At 41.0% G+C, this 14837-nt stretch overlaps 1 protein-coding gene across 1 annotated transcript in view; it reads left to right on the forward strand.

The window, feature by feature from the left end:
• MYO16 (myosin XVI) overlaps positions 1 to 14837 on the forward strand; it is a 422200-nt gene that overhangs the window by 188595 nt on the left and 218768 nt on the right. Inside the window, exons 16-17 of the mRNA XM_036250228.1 lie at positions 10693 to 10804; positions 14397 to 14514. Of these exons, the coding sequence (XP_036106121.1) occupies positions 10693 to 10804; positions 14397 to 14514 (230 nt within the window). The remainder of the gene's footprint in view (positions 1 to 10692; positions 10805 to 14396; positions 14515 to 14837) is intronic.

Consider the following 14837-nt stretch of genomic DNA (forward strand, 5'->3'; position numbering starts at 1 on the left):
AGTAAGAGTTAATGTTTAACTAAAAGAAAACTGTAGGGAATTTAATTTATAAATATATCATGAAATAACCAGTTCTGGTATCTCATTTTGACATCATCTAGTTGCATACTTGGTTGTGGGCCAGACTACTTTACTAGGTACAGTCTATATTGTACTAAGGTATTATGGGTCAGGAGATTTTCTTGAATTTTATTGAATTTTTCACCCTGGCCAGTTTGGCTCAGCAGTTAGAGCGTTGGCCTGCGGTCTGGAGAGACCCGGGTTCGGTTCCTACTAAGGGCATGTACCTCGGTTGCAGTTTGTCCCCAGCCCTGGTTAGGTTGTGCGGGTGGCAACCACTCGATGTGTCCCTTTCACGTTGATGTTTCTCTCTTTTTCTCCCTCTCTCTCCCTCCTACCCTATCTGAACAAAAAATGGAAAAATGCCCTCGGGTGAGGATAAAATATATATATATATATATATATATATATATATATGTGTGTGTGTGTGTATATAATATTTTATTTTACTCATTGTACGTTCTTTATAAAAAATCCCAATTTTTTTTTTTTTTTTTATCCTCACCCGAGGATATTTTTCCATTTTTTGTACAGATAGAGTAGGAGGGAGAGAGAGGAAGGGAGAGAGAGAGAGAAACATCGACGTGAAGGGACACATCGAGTGGCTGCCACCCGCACGACCAACCAGGGCCGGGGACAAAGTGCAACCGAAGTACATGCCCTTAGCGGGAACCGAACCCGGGTCTCTCCGGACCGCAGGCCGACGCTCTAACCGCTGAGCCAAACCGGCCAGGGCAAAATCCCAATTTTTTAACATGAAAGTGCTGTTTCTTATTAATATGTCAGAAACATTTTGGCATAATTTTGGGGTGCTATAAGGATGCCAGGGTCTTCCTGCACGTATATGGACATGCGGTTTATTTTGGTGCAGGTTCAGTGTGCTGTCCTTATACTAGGAAAGGCCAATAATTGTATTTCTGTTTAAAACCGTTGTATTATTTCCTCACTCCCATCCCTTTCTTTTGTCATTCTTCCCTCCTGTTACTCCTCAAAGGATTGAAGGCAGACTTGTCACCTCTGCCTGTTTCTTTTTCTAAAATATCTCTACTAGATGATTTTCCAGAGAAATTCTCATTGCGTTGTTTGTGGGGTTTAGTTTCACTTGATTTTATTTTGGAAATAGAATGATTGACTTTTATGGCAATGATTTTTCTCTGACTTCAGCCGACCTTCAGCCAAAGGAAAGAGTGGACCTTGCATTCAAGACTTACCAGCTGCCTGCATGTGGCTCCTCCCACGTGTAGTGGGAACCCACCAGGTCCAAAGAGAGCTGACCAGGTGTATATGGAAACTTCGAGAAAGATATGGAACTTTCAGATGTGTATGAAACTGACCATGCATCCAGTTCTGACTTAGGTTTTACAAGAATCAACCAGGAACTTTAAGACATGATTTCTATCCACAAAGAATCAAATTAGTGACAATTTTTATATGTTAACTAAGAACTATTAACTATTTGAATGTGTAAATAGGTGAAGTGGAGGAAGGAAAGTGTATTACTTAGGATTCCCTAGAGAAAAAGAACCAATAGAAAATTATATATTTTTATATATGCACATGTATACGTGTGTATATATATATGTACATAGATACTTATTATAGATGAGATTTATTATGTTATTATTTATTACACAATTGTGGAGACTGAGAAGTCCCAAGAGGTGCAGTCTACAAGCTGGACGCTTAGTAAAGTCAGTGGTGTAAGTTACAGTCCGAGAGCCAGCAGGTGGCGATCCAAGAGGAGCTGGTGTTTCAGTTGGAGTCTGAAGGCAGGAAAAGAGAATGTCCTGGCTCAAAGCCGTCAAACAGGAGGAATTCCCTCGTACCGGTGGGAAGGTCAGCCTTTCTGTTCTACTCAGCGCTTCAGTGGCCTGGATGAGGCCCACCGAATTACGGAGGACAACCTGCTCTACTTCTTCCACCTATTCAAATATTCATGTCACCCACAGCGCCCTCACAGACCTATTCGGAATAATGTTTGACAAGTATCTGGGCACCCTGTGGCTCAGCCAAGTTGGCACATAAAATTAACCATCTTGGAGAACTTGGCTGAAACAGAGGAGGTTTTGTTTGGGATGTGCGCTTGGTGTGGCCTCGGTGCATGGGTCCGGATGAGCAGGAGGAGATTCCTGGGGAGGTAGGGCACAGAGCAGAGTGCGGGTCAACATGAAGTCACGTGGAGGCCAGCTACAGCGGTGAGGAGGATGGAACGGGGAAACCACCTCTAAATCAGAGTAGTTTGAGGGGGAGGAGCTGTGTATGGGGAATCTTGGAAAACATGTAGGAGAGTTTATTATTTAGGTGGAATGTTTCTGAATAGAGGGGAGAGTTGACATGATGACATTACAATTTAGGAAAATTAATCTGACACTCATCTTCGGTCCATGGTCCATATGGGTGGAATTTAACAGCTGGTCCTGCCTTTTTGGAGGCAATTTTAATAGAGTCTGATAAAGTGCTATAGTGGAGGGAGTGCAGAGATTGGGAGAGCTTATAGGAAGGGCGTTCAGCCTAAGACTTCCCAGGGAAAGTGACCGTGAGAGACAGCGTGACTTACCCAGGGTGTTCAGTGGGGCTTGGATGCAGATGATGTCGCTAGAGGGAATAGGAGTGATGACACAGAGGCGCGTGGGAATGGGTTCTGTTTGAGGGATGGAAGAAGTTCTGTGTGGCGAGAGCCCAGAGGGCATGGAGGAGTAGCTTTGTCAAGACGAGAAGCTGGGGAAGTGTGTTGAGCCCCTTGAAGAGATGATGCGGGCCCTGGCAAACCATGCTGGGGAGTTTGGATTTTAGGAGCTAGTTTTTGATTTGGGAAATGAGTTCACTACATTTACATTCTGAAAAGAATACATAGACCCCCGTGTGGAAAATGGATCGGAGGGGAGCAGGACCGGATACCTGGAGACAGAGGCTCCTTCGGAACTGGGGGGATTTGAAAGACTGGAAAGGAGGGTGATGCAGCCCCAGGGTGTCAGGTGAGTTGAGCTTATTTCCAGGTGCTGGAGGTGGGGGTATGGAGAGGAAGGCACATCTTAAATTTCCTGTGAAGGAAGAATCAACGCCCTGAGGCACATTTCCACGTGGTATTAGAGGAGAAATAAGTTTAGACATTATGAACATCCTAATAGTAAAACTGAAAGGAGAGAAAAATAGGGTAGATCATGGAAATAAACCATTTGAGAGTATATTAAAATTCTCTTTTGGCGTATCAAATTGAAAGAAGTTGCTTGACAGAGTCATGGGTTGCAGTCAGCACAGTGCCTGTCACAGAGATAGTAGTGCGTAACCACTCGATGCGAGTTCACGGGCGTCAGAACCCAGGAAACCATGCCTTCCTCAGTAGCAACTCAGTAGATGATCGTGTGTCTCAGTGGCATAGTCTGTAATGTCTCCATATGACATCAGTTTCCACACACACGCCTGCCTCCGTCAGTATTTAAGGCACAGGGTTATGTTTACCCTCCATGATAGTGTTACAGACTTGACCTTGCACCAGACCTTACACAATGCTTTTCCATAGCCATTTCCCCCGAGGAGGCTTTCAGCACCTGTTCAAGCTTGGCTGCAGCATATTAATATATACATAGTGCTGGCCCCCACCCCCACGTACAGGGCAGGAGCAAGCCTGGGAATGACTTGGGGTGAATGAGAAAAGCTCCTCCCCCACCACCCCCTCACAGATGCAGCCCCTAGCCCTTGGCTTGTTAGAAACAGGTTTGCGGAAGCCAGACCAAGCCACACATTCTGAGCAAAAACCCCCCTTTACACTGACGCACCCATTTCAATGGCTCTGTGAGACGGAAAAGGTGCTTCTTCCCCACGCGGGCTTGAGGACTGGAAGCAGACACAGCGACTCCGTTCTTGTCTCCATCCCTAGCTCTCTGAATTAGACATTTTCAAGAAAGAAGTTAGTGAGCCATAAGCAGTCACTGTTTGAAAGATGGTAAGAGTTTAATTTGTCCCACCAGATGTTTTGAAGAAATATTCTGACTGATTAGAAAAATATGGACAAACTATTCTGGGAATGTCACAAGACCCAAAGTGGCTCTGAATGTGTAATTTATTAAATGATTCTGTTCTTTTCCTGAATTTATTAAATGATTCTGTTCTTTTCCTGAAGACCACTGGCAGGGTTTCCTCTTTCCAAACAAAACAGTTTGCGGCTAACGTATTAACATTTTCATTGGTGGAGATTTATGTATCTAAAACTATGTTAATAACAATCTTACTCATATTCTGTTGGGGGGATTTAAACTTTGTTAATACTTTCCAGATACTTTAAAAATAATAAAGAACAGAATTTCCTTTTTAGGAGTGAGGGGCCCTGGGTGGGCGAGGAGCAGCAGTTTGCCATTTTCATTAGCAAACTGTAAACAGTGTGCTCTTTATTGATGCCAACTGTTTGATTTTTGCCTTACCTGGTTTCTGTTTACATATTAAACGTCCCCAAGTGGAAGGCAGCTTTGCCCACAATAGAGAAGACCTTGTTCTTTTGTATTTATGCTGCAGATAAAACCCTGAGCAAAACATCCTGTTTATAGTCCATGAGCCTGACTTGGTAAATGGGCCACACACATGCTTTTCAGGGCATAGGATTATCTTTTCTTTACATGTGAGTCTTCATTCCCAGTGTGCCTTGAGCACACGCTCGGGTACACAGCAGTCCTTTCTTGCCTACTGAATGGTGGTGCCTGGCAAACGTGGGTAGGGTAGCTGGTTTTTTTTGTTTTTGTTTTTGTTTCTCTGTTTGTTCCTTTATTTATTTGTAGTTGACATGTAATATTGTCCAAGTTTAAGTTGTGCAACATGTTAGTCTGATACATTTATATATTGCAATGATTATCGTTTCTTTTTATGGTGAGAATAATAATGATCTAGTCACCTAGCAACTTTGAAGTTCATAGTGCAGCATTGTTGACTAAAATTCCTGTGCTGTGCACTAGATCACCAGGATTCATTTATCTGCTAGTTGTGAGCTTGCTGAGTTGATGTGGACAGTATCACTGTGCGACAGGAGGCCTGGGCACCAGAGGGGCCCCAGGGCCTTGAAGTTCTAAAGTGGAGTTGTGCAAATGGTAGTTGTATTTGATATTCAGATCATGTTACCATGAATTCCAAGTCTTTATGTCAGAGCGGTGCCATAGGCTAGGGGGTAGCAATTTAATTGTCCTTCCATGTAGCACATTCTGAGTTTTCCATTGTGGACTCTTGTTAATGAAGGAAAATCCTCCTGTGATTTAGTGCATGACTTAACTTTATCCATATGTTCTCAGGTGGCCTAAAAAACTTAGTCCAGGATCTGTTTTTTTTTTTTTTTTTTTTTTTTTACCACAAAGCATAAGTATCAGCACACACACACAGGTACACACTCCCACACACATTCATACACACAGACATACACCACTCACACACACAAGTACACAACACACTCCCAACTGACATACACATGTACACACACTCACACATTCATACTCACAGACATACACTCAACACACTCACACTCAAACACTACACACACATACATTCATACACACAACACTACTCACACACTACACACACAATTTTGACTATAAATTGGACCTACCTCGGAAAATGTAGCCCTGGAACACTATTTGCCATGACAATCAACAAATTGGAACGAGGGCATACTTCCTTAGAAAGAGCTCATAGCCAGCAGTTGTTGTTACTGACTTATTTTAAATAAATGTAACTTGCAGTGAAAACCTTTTCTTACCCAAAGCCCAAGTAGAATTCGGACTGCCCATTTTTTGACACATATTTATTTGGTTTGCTACTTTATTTCCTATAAATGAAAACAAAGATATTTGTCTATTTGGTGCACAGGTGCTTTTTTCATGCTGATCTATAAAAATGAGACTTATAAACTTGATAAAAAAACAAACAAACAAAAACACCATCAAGTTTTGTAAACAAAGGAAGTTTGACACCCCAAGGAAACTACAAAAACACTTTCTAGAACTAATAAATGAGGAAATCAAGTCATTGGAGCCAGGACTGAACCAGCCATCGCTGAATTCCATTCTTGTGTCAAAGATGCTTCAGCAGGGCCAGGCATCCCACTGGGTGCTTCAGCAGGGCCGGGCATCCCTCTGGGTGCTTCAGCAGGGCCGGGCATCCCTCTGGGTGCTTCAGCAGGGCCGGGCATCCCACGGGAGACTCCCCAGGGACAGACCACAGGAAGCATGCGCTCGGCAGCATTTCTCAGACTTCCTCTCAGCTGTGAGCTGCTCCAGTTCACGCTGGTAATGTGAGTAGACAGTTGATCAGAACAGAGTAAATGAACAGTGAAATAGCCTATGGAATCTTCCAACTTCATGACATTTGCATTCTAGTAAAAATATGTCCATGTTTAATAATAATTTCACTGCTTAACGTTCTCCTCCTACATGTTCAATCAATAGTGTAACCCTAGGAAGATGCCTAGTGAGGCTGTTCCATCTTTCTATCCCTTCCGTCTCCCCAGCAGGAAACATAATTGAGCTGGAGACGCTCTAAGGAGTTAGGACAGAGTGTGTGTGGATTGGCCAATTACTGGACTGGTTACGTCAAACACATTTTAATTTTCTTATGCCTCACATGGGCACAAGGCTAGCTCTTCTTTTCATGATCAAGGTGGAGATTAACAAAAAAAGTGCTTTTAAAACATCCCATCAGTGATTTGACACATGATAATAGTTCCCGCCCCCTTTCCTTTTGAGTAGAATTAATCAAACAGTTTTAATCCATCTTTAACTTTTAAAATCATAGAGTTCACATGTTACAGTCTTACACTCCAAAGTAGAAACAACATGTAGAGCATCCCCTTGATCTGTGAGTCTTGGAGACAAAGCTACAATGACTCTTGATTCAACAAATGATATAGTCTCTGCAGTTTCTGACTCTGGACATCGAGATAGCTCTATGTTGCCAAACGTTACTGTTCCAAGTTATGAGTTAATATGAGGTGATTAAACAAACGGATTGAGCTATAAGTGTATGATTTTGAGTCATCAAAAATTTAATTTTAAAGATATTAAATACTAAATGCTAAGAAGTGAATACTGGGAATCGTGAGAGCATTAATTAATAGGTGACAAAATTGGAAACTCTTAGACAAAAACACTCGCACTGATGTATTTAGAGTGGTTTTCAACTGCTGTGTTGAGATTAGTGGGAAAAGATCAGTGGAGTTATAGCAAGTCTACAGGGACGTCCACAACCCACAACCACAATCATTCTTGCGTATTTCCAAGTGTTAAAAACACCTGGAAATGCCATGGTAATGTTGCACATGTTATTGTCAACTTCCAAGTGATTCATATTGGGAAAAAATAGTCAAGAAGTAAGAACTATGATCTTTTCCTTGTATCTATTTATTACTCTTATCTGTATGAGAAGAACAGAAAAGCATGTTTTATGGATTAAAATATTTTCCTCTGTTAAAATGTCTCAAAATGTCCCTGATTTCATTTGGCTTAGTTATTTGTGTTATTAAGAGCTACATTAATGACAGACTTTGACTACAAGCTCTCCATGTATGTAAGATGTTTGTTTCCAAGAAATATTCACATTCTGCGTGTACATTGCATGCTGAGTGAAGAAAATATTTCATGCACAACATTTTATTTATTCTCATAAAATCATCATGAACTACAAATGGAGAAGTTTTAAATTTTATTTTTAATCTCTTTCTCTCCATTTTACAAATAATAAAGTACAGGTTTAAAATGTCATCAGAAAGTTGCAAAAAGGACTCAATTCTGAGGTTTCAGATTCTTAGTTGTAATATTTTAATAGCCATATTTTTCAAGTATTTTTCTGTCCTCATTTGCAGTTTCCTTATTAAGTGATGTCAAAGGGAAATAAGTACTTTTAATCTCTAAAATATAAAATATTTTAATTTTTAATTTTAATTAATATTTAATTAAAATATTTTAATTTTTCATCCTAACTTCCTCATTTTAAGATAGTTTTGCTGATAACTAAAAACTATATCTCTATTGAAATCATCCCAGACATGACTGAATAGTGGGAGAAATGTAAGATTTTTGTCAAAGACATTGAGTTCTATATTTTCGTTCATTTTCATGCCAACAAATGTTCTGGCTACTGAGGAAAACAAGCAATTTCAAAGCATCATTCCTGCCATTGGGCACACTGCCCTCTAAAATTCTCTATTGTGATTGAATTTCTCCTAGACGGTTACATCATTAGCAGCCCTGTCTACAACTACCAAGATTAATTTCCCATAGCTGCTTCTACCTAGAATTCAACCGAAGTAAAAACTGTTGTCAGAATAAAAAGAATGAGAGTGGTTATAATTTCTTATCGTGACAACCTTTTCGTCACTAAAATTTTGTAAATTTTAGACAAAATAGCGCTCTGACCATCCTAACCCACTCTCTTGCTAATACTGTTGACCTTTTCCTTCTGTCCCACTGCCCCGAAGGCCGGTTCATCCATCCTATCAGCAGTGGAGGACCCCAGAAGAAAGTGAAGCCACCACTGAGCTGGTCTTCAGCTTCACCTGGGCCCCCTAGAGCATGAGCGAAACTTCCCACGCCTCCCTGAGCGACTGCCATGTTCATTGTCCACAAGGAATACCTTAGATTCTTAAGACGTTCCTACAGTGAACTTCACCTAGTCATCCAAACTCAGTACCTTTCTTTCCTAGAAAACCTGAAGCCATGAAGCAGTGGTCCCTCTCCTCCCTTGAGGTGCTCCCAGCTTTGCACCCATATTGCATCACCTTCGCCTGGGAAACTGACCTTGCACTGCACTCCTGATTCAGCCCCCTCTTTCTTTCTCAGCAACTTCTTTCTCTTCTCCCCCTCAACAACTCCCTTTCTCTTAGTTTTTTTTTTTTTTATCCAGTCTTTATGTGTTTCTATCTCAGCATATAAATATTCTTAAGTCTCCCCCACTCCACACCCCAGAGACGAGACTCTTTTATTTCCATCCTTCACAGCCAAGTTTGAGGAAGAGAAGTCCTCGCAGACCCTACTGCCACAGCACAGCCTGCAGTCTGTTCTCCCTACACCACCATCTGTTTCCTTTTTCTATGGTTTCTTTTCTGTCAATATCAATCAATCTTAAAAATATGTTCTCCCTTTGTTTTGAGGACTGATTTCATTTAATTTTTCTACCCCCTTCCTGAACATTCAATCCTTTCTTCACCCCTAAAATTTTAGCATCTCCTTTTGGGTGAGTTCATTCACTCACATGGTGTTTTTGCATGTTGATGATTTTCAGGTCTTATTTTCTAATCTTTTTCTGAGTTTCAGGTCCCTATAGCCAATTGTTTCCTTGAAGTCCACTTGAACTTTAATAAGAACTTCAAAGTCAACAGGACTAATCTAAAATATAAGACTCTCTCTGTCAAGAAAGTCTTCTTCTTGAGAGCACTCTCTGGTTGAATGAGCCCACTGTCCACGCTTTTCCCAAGATAGAAACTTGAAAAGCATCATTGATGCCTCTCTTTTCTCTTCCCCCTATATCCAATCTGTCCACTCACCCTGCCAGTTCTACCTCCTCAATACCTCTCTTACTCTTTCTTCACCACTGCTGGTCTCTCACCAGATCACCTAGCATACTTAGTTGCTTCATCTTTTTCTAGGTAATCTTTCACTGGGCTACCAGAAGGTACTTTATGAAACAACAATCTGATGGTGCCATTTCTTTGATTCAAGACCATTAGGACTGCCCGTTACTTCTAATACGTAGTTGAAACTCTTCTGCAAGACATGTGAAACAATGGCTACTTCTCCAATCTCATCAATCTCTGTTCTTCACCATAGAGTCCAGTTTTGGTGATTTGCCCACGTTCCCCATATACCTCACACGTGTCCAAGCCTGTGTTCTTTTGTATGTGTTGCTTATTTTCAAGGAATACCCTTAAACATTTGCTTGGCAGATTCTTATTGAAGTGTCAGTTCTTGGAACCAAAGCTTCTTTCTCTCCCACAGCCTTTTCTCATCATCTACTTCCGAGTCTGCTCTCCTTCCTGGGCCACTTGCAAACCCCTTGTGTTCATCTCTGTTGTTCTACTTCCGTATTATATTGTAGTTACCTACCTCTTCTCTCCTCTCTGCCCTCGGAACGTTATTTTTGTTGTTGCTGTTGGGGTTCCAGGGATGAGCTGTTTATCTTTATATCCTCAGCTGCTAGTATTGTGTGTTTGTTAGCTGATTCCTATGTTTGTTGAATAAAAGGAATAGATCAGTGAATTAATTCACTGCCTCATAACTAAAAGATAATGACAAGAAGAAATAATAACTTTAAGTTAAAACTCTTTAATAAAAGTGTTAACTACAAAGCGTGTGATAAGACCCACCACCTTTCTGTATGAAATACATAAAGCACCGTGACCTTCTCTTGTCAGTAGGAAGGGTGCAGCTAAGGTGAGAACCAAGTAAAACAGTGTAAATATGTTCTGGTACAACAAGAACCTTTTTCTGCTTCCTTCCTGAAACATCATGTGCTATTATGTATCAAAGCCTTATAAACACATGGGTGCACAATGTCCAGGTGATCTTCATTATTCTGGAGACCAAATATGGCCGAAGTGACTTTTAACCACGGCAGCTTGACTGTGAGCCAAGCCATAATGCTGTGTGCTCTTTATCCTAACAGGTATTTGAACCAGACCCTACGAGACGATGTGTCAACAGCAGAGCATTCTCTGAACAGGGAGAGATTTGCTGTTTTGAAACAAGCCCTGAATGTAGTTGGCTTCAGTAACTTGGTGAGTTATATGATAACCATTTCACTGAGAAACCAACCTTATACTAATTTATTAAAGTTAATCTTTCAAAAACTTTAACTGAGTCCCTATCACTTCCAGATGTGGTTGCAAACTCTCGTGAGTCCGCAGAGAAGGAGCCCGCATCACTGCCCCTAGAGTTTACATTCTGGTGGGGGAGCTAGACATAGACAGTGCAGTCAGGGTCATAGGTACTACGCAGACTCAGAGAGAGTGACAAGAGGAGGGGCTGCTAGTTCCCAGAGGGTGGCCAAGGAGACTGTTCCCCAAATGAACCATGTGAGCCAAACAGATTAAAGAACTTTACATTGACTAATTCAAGAGAAAATTGGCAGATCTGAAGGAACTGTTTACTGGTAAGAATCACTTTATTGCAATATTGTCCTGAACAATATAAAGCTTTTTCCCTCCCTTTTTATTGAATTTACTGGAGTGACACTGGGTAACAAAGTATATAGGTTTCAGGTGTACAATTCTACAACGTGTCATCTGTATACTGTATTGTGTGTTCACCACCCCAAGTCAAGTCTTTATCTATCACCATTTATCCCCACAACACCCTCCTCCTCGTCCCCCCATCCTCACTCCCTTGGCAATCACCACACTGTTGTCCATGTTTTTTATTCTTAAAGAATTACCAAATATATGCTAGCATTATGAAGTTGAAAAATACAGTTTAACGTTATCCATTTCTAGGATCATATACATGTTCTAGGTCTGTGCTGTACATATGGTAACTACTGTCCTCTGTGGATACTGGGTACTTGACACAAGAATGAGGAAATGGATTTTTACATTTCGTTTTGTTTTAATTAATTGAAATTGAAATGGTATTGTGTGGTTAGTGGTTATGGAATTGTACAGCACAGGTCTAGTGAGTAAGAGCTATGAAGTGATCTAAGCCTTGAGACGTCTTAGAATTCCACACATCTCTTTGTCTTACACATTTTCTGTTTCTCCTTATTCAGTGTGATGCTCTTTTGAATTATGGCCGATTAGCAATTAGTATGAAGTTGCATGGGTAACTTTGGTACGCCGGTAGTCCAGGGACCCAGATTTATTCTTACATTTAGCTGTGTTCTTTTTTTTCTTAAGCCACTAACTTAATTGCTTTGGGTGTTTGTTTTTCTGTTGCCTACATAGATAGGACTAATGGGGCAATGTGTGGGTGGGACAGGTGCGAAGGTGACGAAAAGGGAGGTGAAAGGAGAGGAGACTCACCCCACATGAATTAGCTCTGGCCATTTTGCTTCATTTCACCCTTACCCTATTCAGAGATTGGAACTGCAGGAACGACAATCATATGGTATTTTTTTTCAAAAATCTGATTATCCAATCTCTGTACTTGTATTTTACTAACACCTACCACTTGCACTTTCTTATCTTTGCACTTGCTACTGATGTATTTTTTGTTATTTTTCCCCTTTCTCCTTCCTGAAATGTCTCTTTTCTTGTAGAAACTGGGATATAGAGGTGGGTAAGGAACCATTGTGCCAAAGTATCAGTTGCTTGGAAACAGGGCTTTAAAAATCCACGAGTGATCCCCAAAGGCAAGGCGAGCTCGAGAACCCGCCACCTAAGATAGCGATAGTGAACCCAACAACCTTTTTGGTAAAAATGTGGGCATTTTAAGAAAAAACAGTCCCTTCATCTCGATACTTTGGGGTAACTGGGATGGTGACATTTTAGCCCACTTAGTAAGGACACATCATGTCCAGGACAATTGGAAGGAAGGCATTTCGAGGCAGGTGAGGGCCTTGAATCAAGAGTAAGTGAGTGTGGTCCTGTGAGATCTGTTCACAAGGGTCCCTCCCTCCACCTCTTCCCTCCATCACCGCCACTCTAGCCGGCCAGCAAGATGGCAGGTGACTGCTGCTCACTCTGTCTTAACTTTAACTCACATTTTTTTAAAAAAAAATGTGTTTTTATTGATTTTTTAGAGAGGGAGAGGAAGGAAGAAAGAGAAACCTCAATCAGCTGCCTCCTGCACACCCCCTACTGGGGATCGAGCCCACAACCCGGGCATGTGCCCTGATGGGAAATCAAATCAGGACCTCTCAGTCCATGTGATGCCGCTCAATCCACTGAGCCACACTGGCTGGGTGGGACTCTTATTCTTTGAGACGTGGAGGGACCTGAAGATACTATGCTAAGCAAAATAAGCCAGTCAGAGAAAGACAAGTACCACATGATCTCACTTATTTAATGAACAAGATAAGCTGACTAACAAAATAGATCCAGAGACATGGAAGTAGGGAACAGACTGATACACTTCAGAGGAGGGGGGTGGGGGCCGGAAGAGATAAACCAAAGAACTTACATGCACATATGCACATCCCGTGGACACAGGCAACAGTGTGGTGAAGGCGGGGGTGGGGGGTTTGGAGGGAGCAGGGGGGAGGGAGACAATGGGGGAAAAAACAGAGACATCTGTAATACTTTCAACAATAAAAAAAAAAAGGAAAGAAAGAAAGAGAGTAAGAGTAGTTCTTAGGAAAACATCCACAGGTAGGAGCTTTATGTTTCCAAATTGCAGATTAGGAAAATAAATAAAAATGTAAAAGGTTATGACACTTGCCCTCTATGAAACTTAACCGATTGTACTGTTGATACCATCACACTAGATATAATTGTTCCAGAAAACTATTGTTTGAGTTTACAGCTTTTTCCTGACTTTTCATTCTTGCTACAAAATGACTGTCCAGAACCAAATTTAAAGTATTTTTTTCTTTATGCAGAGTTCCAGATTCTCAGATATTCTCTTTCAGCAAACATTCTTTTACTTCCTGCTACCTTCTGCTCAAAGACAGCTCTTGCCAAAATCCATTTTTTCCCTGAGTTTTCCTTAAAATACCTTACAAAAGCATTTTAATGAAGCATAGTTGTTCCCATCATGCCTCCCTTAATTTTCCAGCAGAAGTAAGAAGTTCTGTAATCATAATACCAATTTAGATGGACAGTGTTACACACTTTCTCTGGTGAAGCAGCCACCGCGGCCGTGAACTGTTTACAGTTCTGTGTGCCAGCTCCGGGAGGGTGTGCGGGTCTGACCTTACCAGGGACATCCAGCCAGTCAGACCATCACTACACAATGATTTAGTTTTCATTTTGATGCTTATGTGGAAATTCTTAATGAATATTAGGACATCACGTCCTTACTCTCTTTTGTTTTAGGAACAGAAACATCGATTTATAGGAAATGTGCATTGAACTATGAGATTTTAATTTTGAGCTAGAGATTTGACCATTCGAGATCTGAAAAATCACAATCCCACTAACAGGGTTCACATCTTTTGTATTTCATTTTTTTGAAGTTTATTTTTAACTTTAAGACAGTCAAGCATCATTTAGGTATTTTTATGGAGAAGTACTAGTTGCCATTAGACGTTTAGTTTTTGTATAAATTGTGAAAATACTGAAATGTGTTATACAATAATTGTATTCCTTATCTAGAATAAGAACGGTTGACCATGTTAACATTGTTAAAACCTACTCTTAAGTTTTTAAAGTTTGACTTTTGGTCTGTTTTCTTCTAAGCAATCCTGTTCATTTTCTTGGTTTGTAAAATGCATAGGAGGTGGAGAATCTGTTTGTGATCCTAGCAGCAATCTTACACATTGGAGACATTCGGTTCACTGTGCTGAACGAGGGGGACTCTGCCTTTGTTTCTGACCTCCAGCTCCTGGAACAAGGTCAGTGGAACAGAGCTAATGTTAACCTCATGGATATGCAGTTCTGCAGACTTACCAGTAGATGGAGACACAGTACAGAAAAGCCAGGTGGAATAAAATCTAGAGCAGCATTCAGTGAAAGTGGTGGTAGGGGGAAAAATGTAACTTTGTCCTTTTTTATAAATGGTTGTGGGAATTAATAACAAGATGTACATCTCTGTTCTCCTGCTGCCCACCATGTTAACAGGTTGATTCTTCGGCACATACTTGGGTTTATTTATATTCTAAGTATTCTCCACCCCCACCCCAGCCACCTGGTATATTTTGGGGGCATGTTATTAGCT

Source organism: Molossus molossus, unplaced genomic scaffold, assembly GCF_014108415.1.
Source record: "Molossus molossus isolate mMolMol1 unplaced genomic scaffold, mMolMol1.p scaffold_m16_p_9, whole genome shotgun sequence".
In the NCBI taxonomy this organism is placed as follows: domain Eukaryota; kingdom Metazoa; phylum Chordata; class Mammalia; order Chiroptera; family Molossidae; genus Molossus; species Molossus molossus.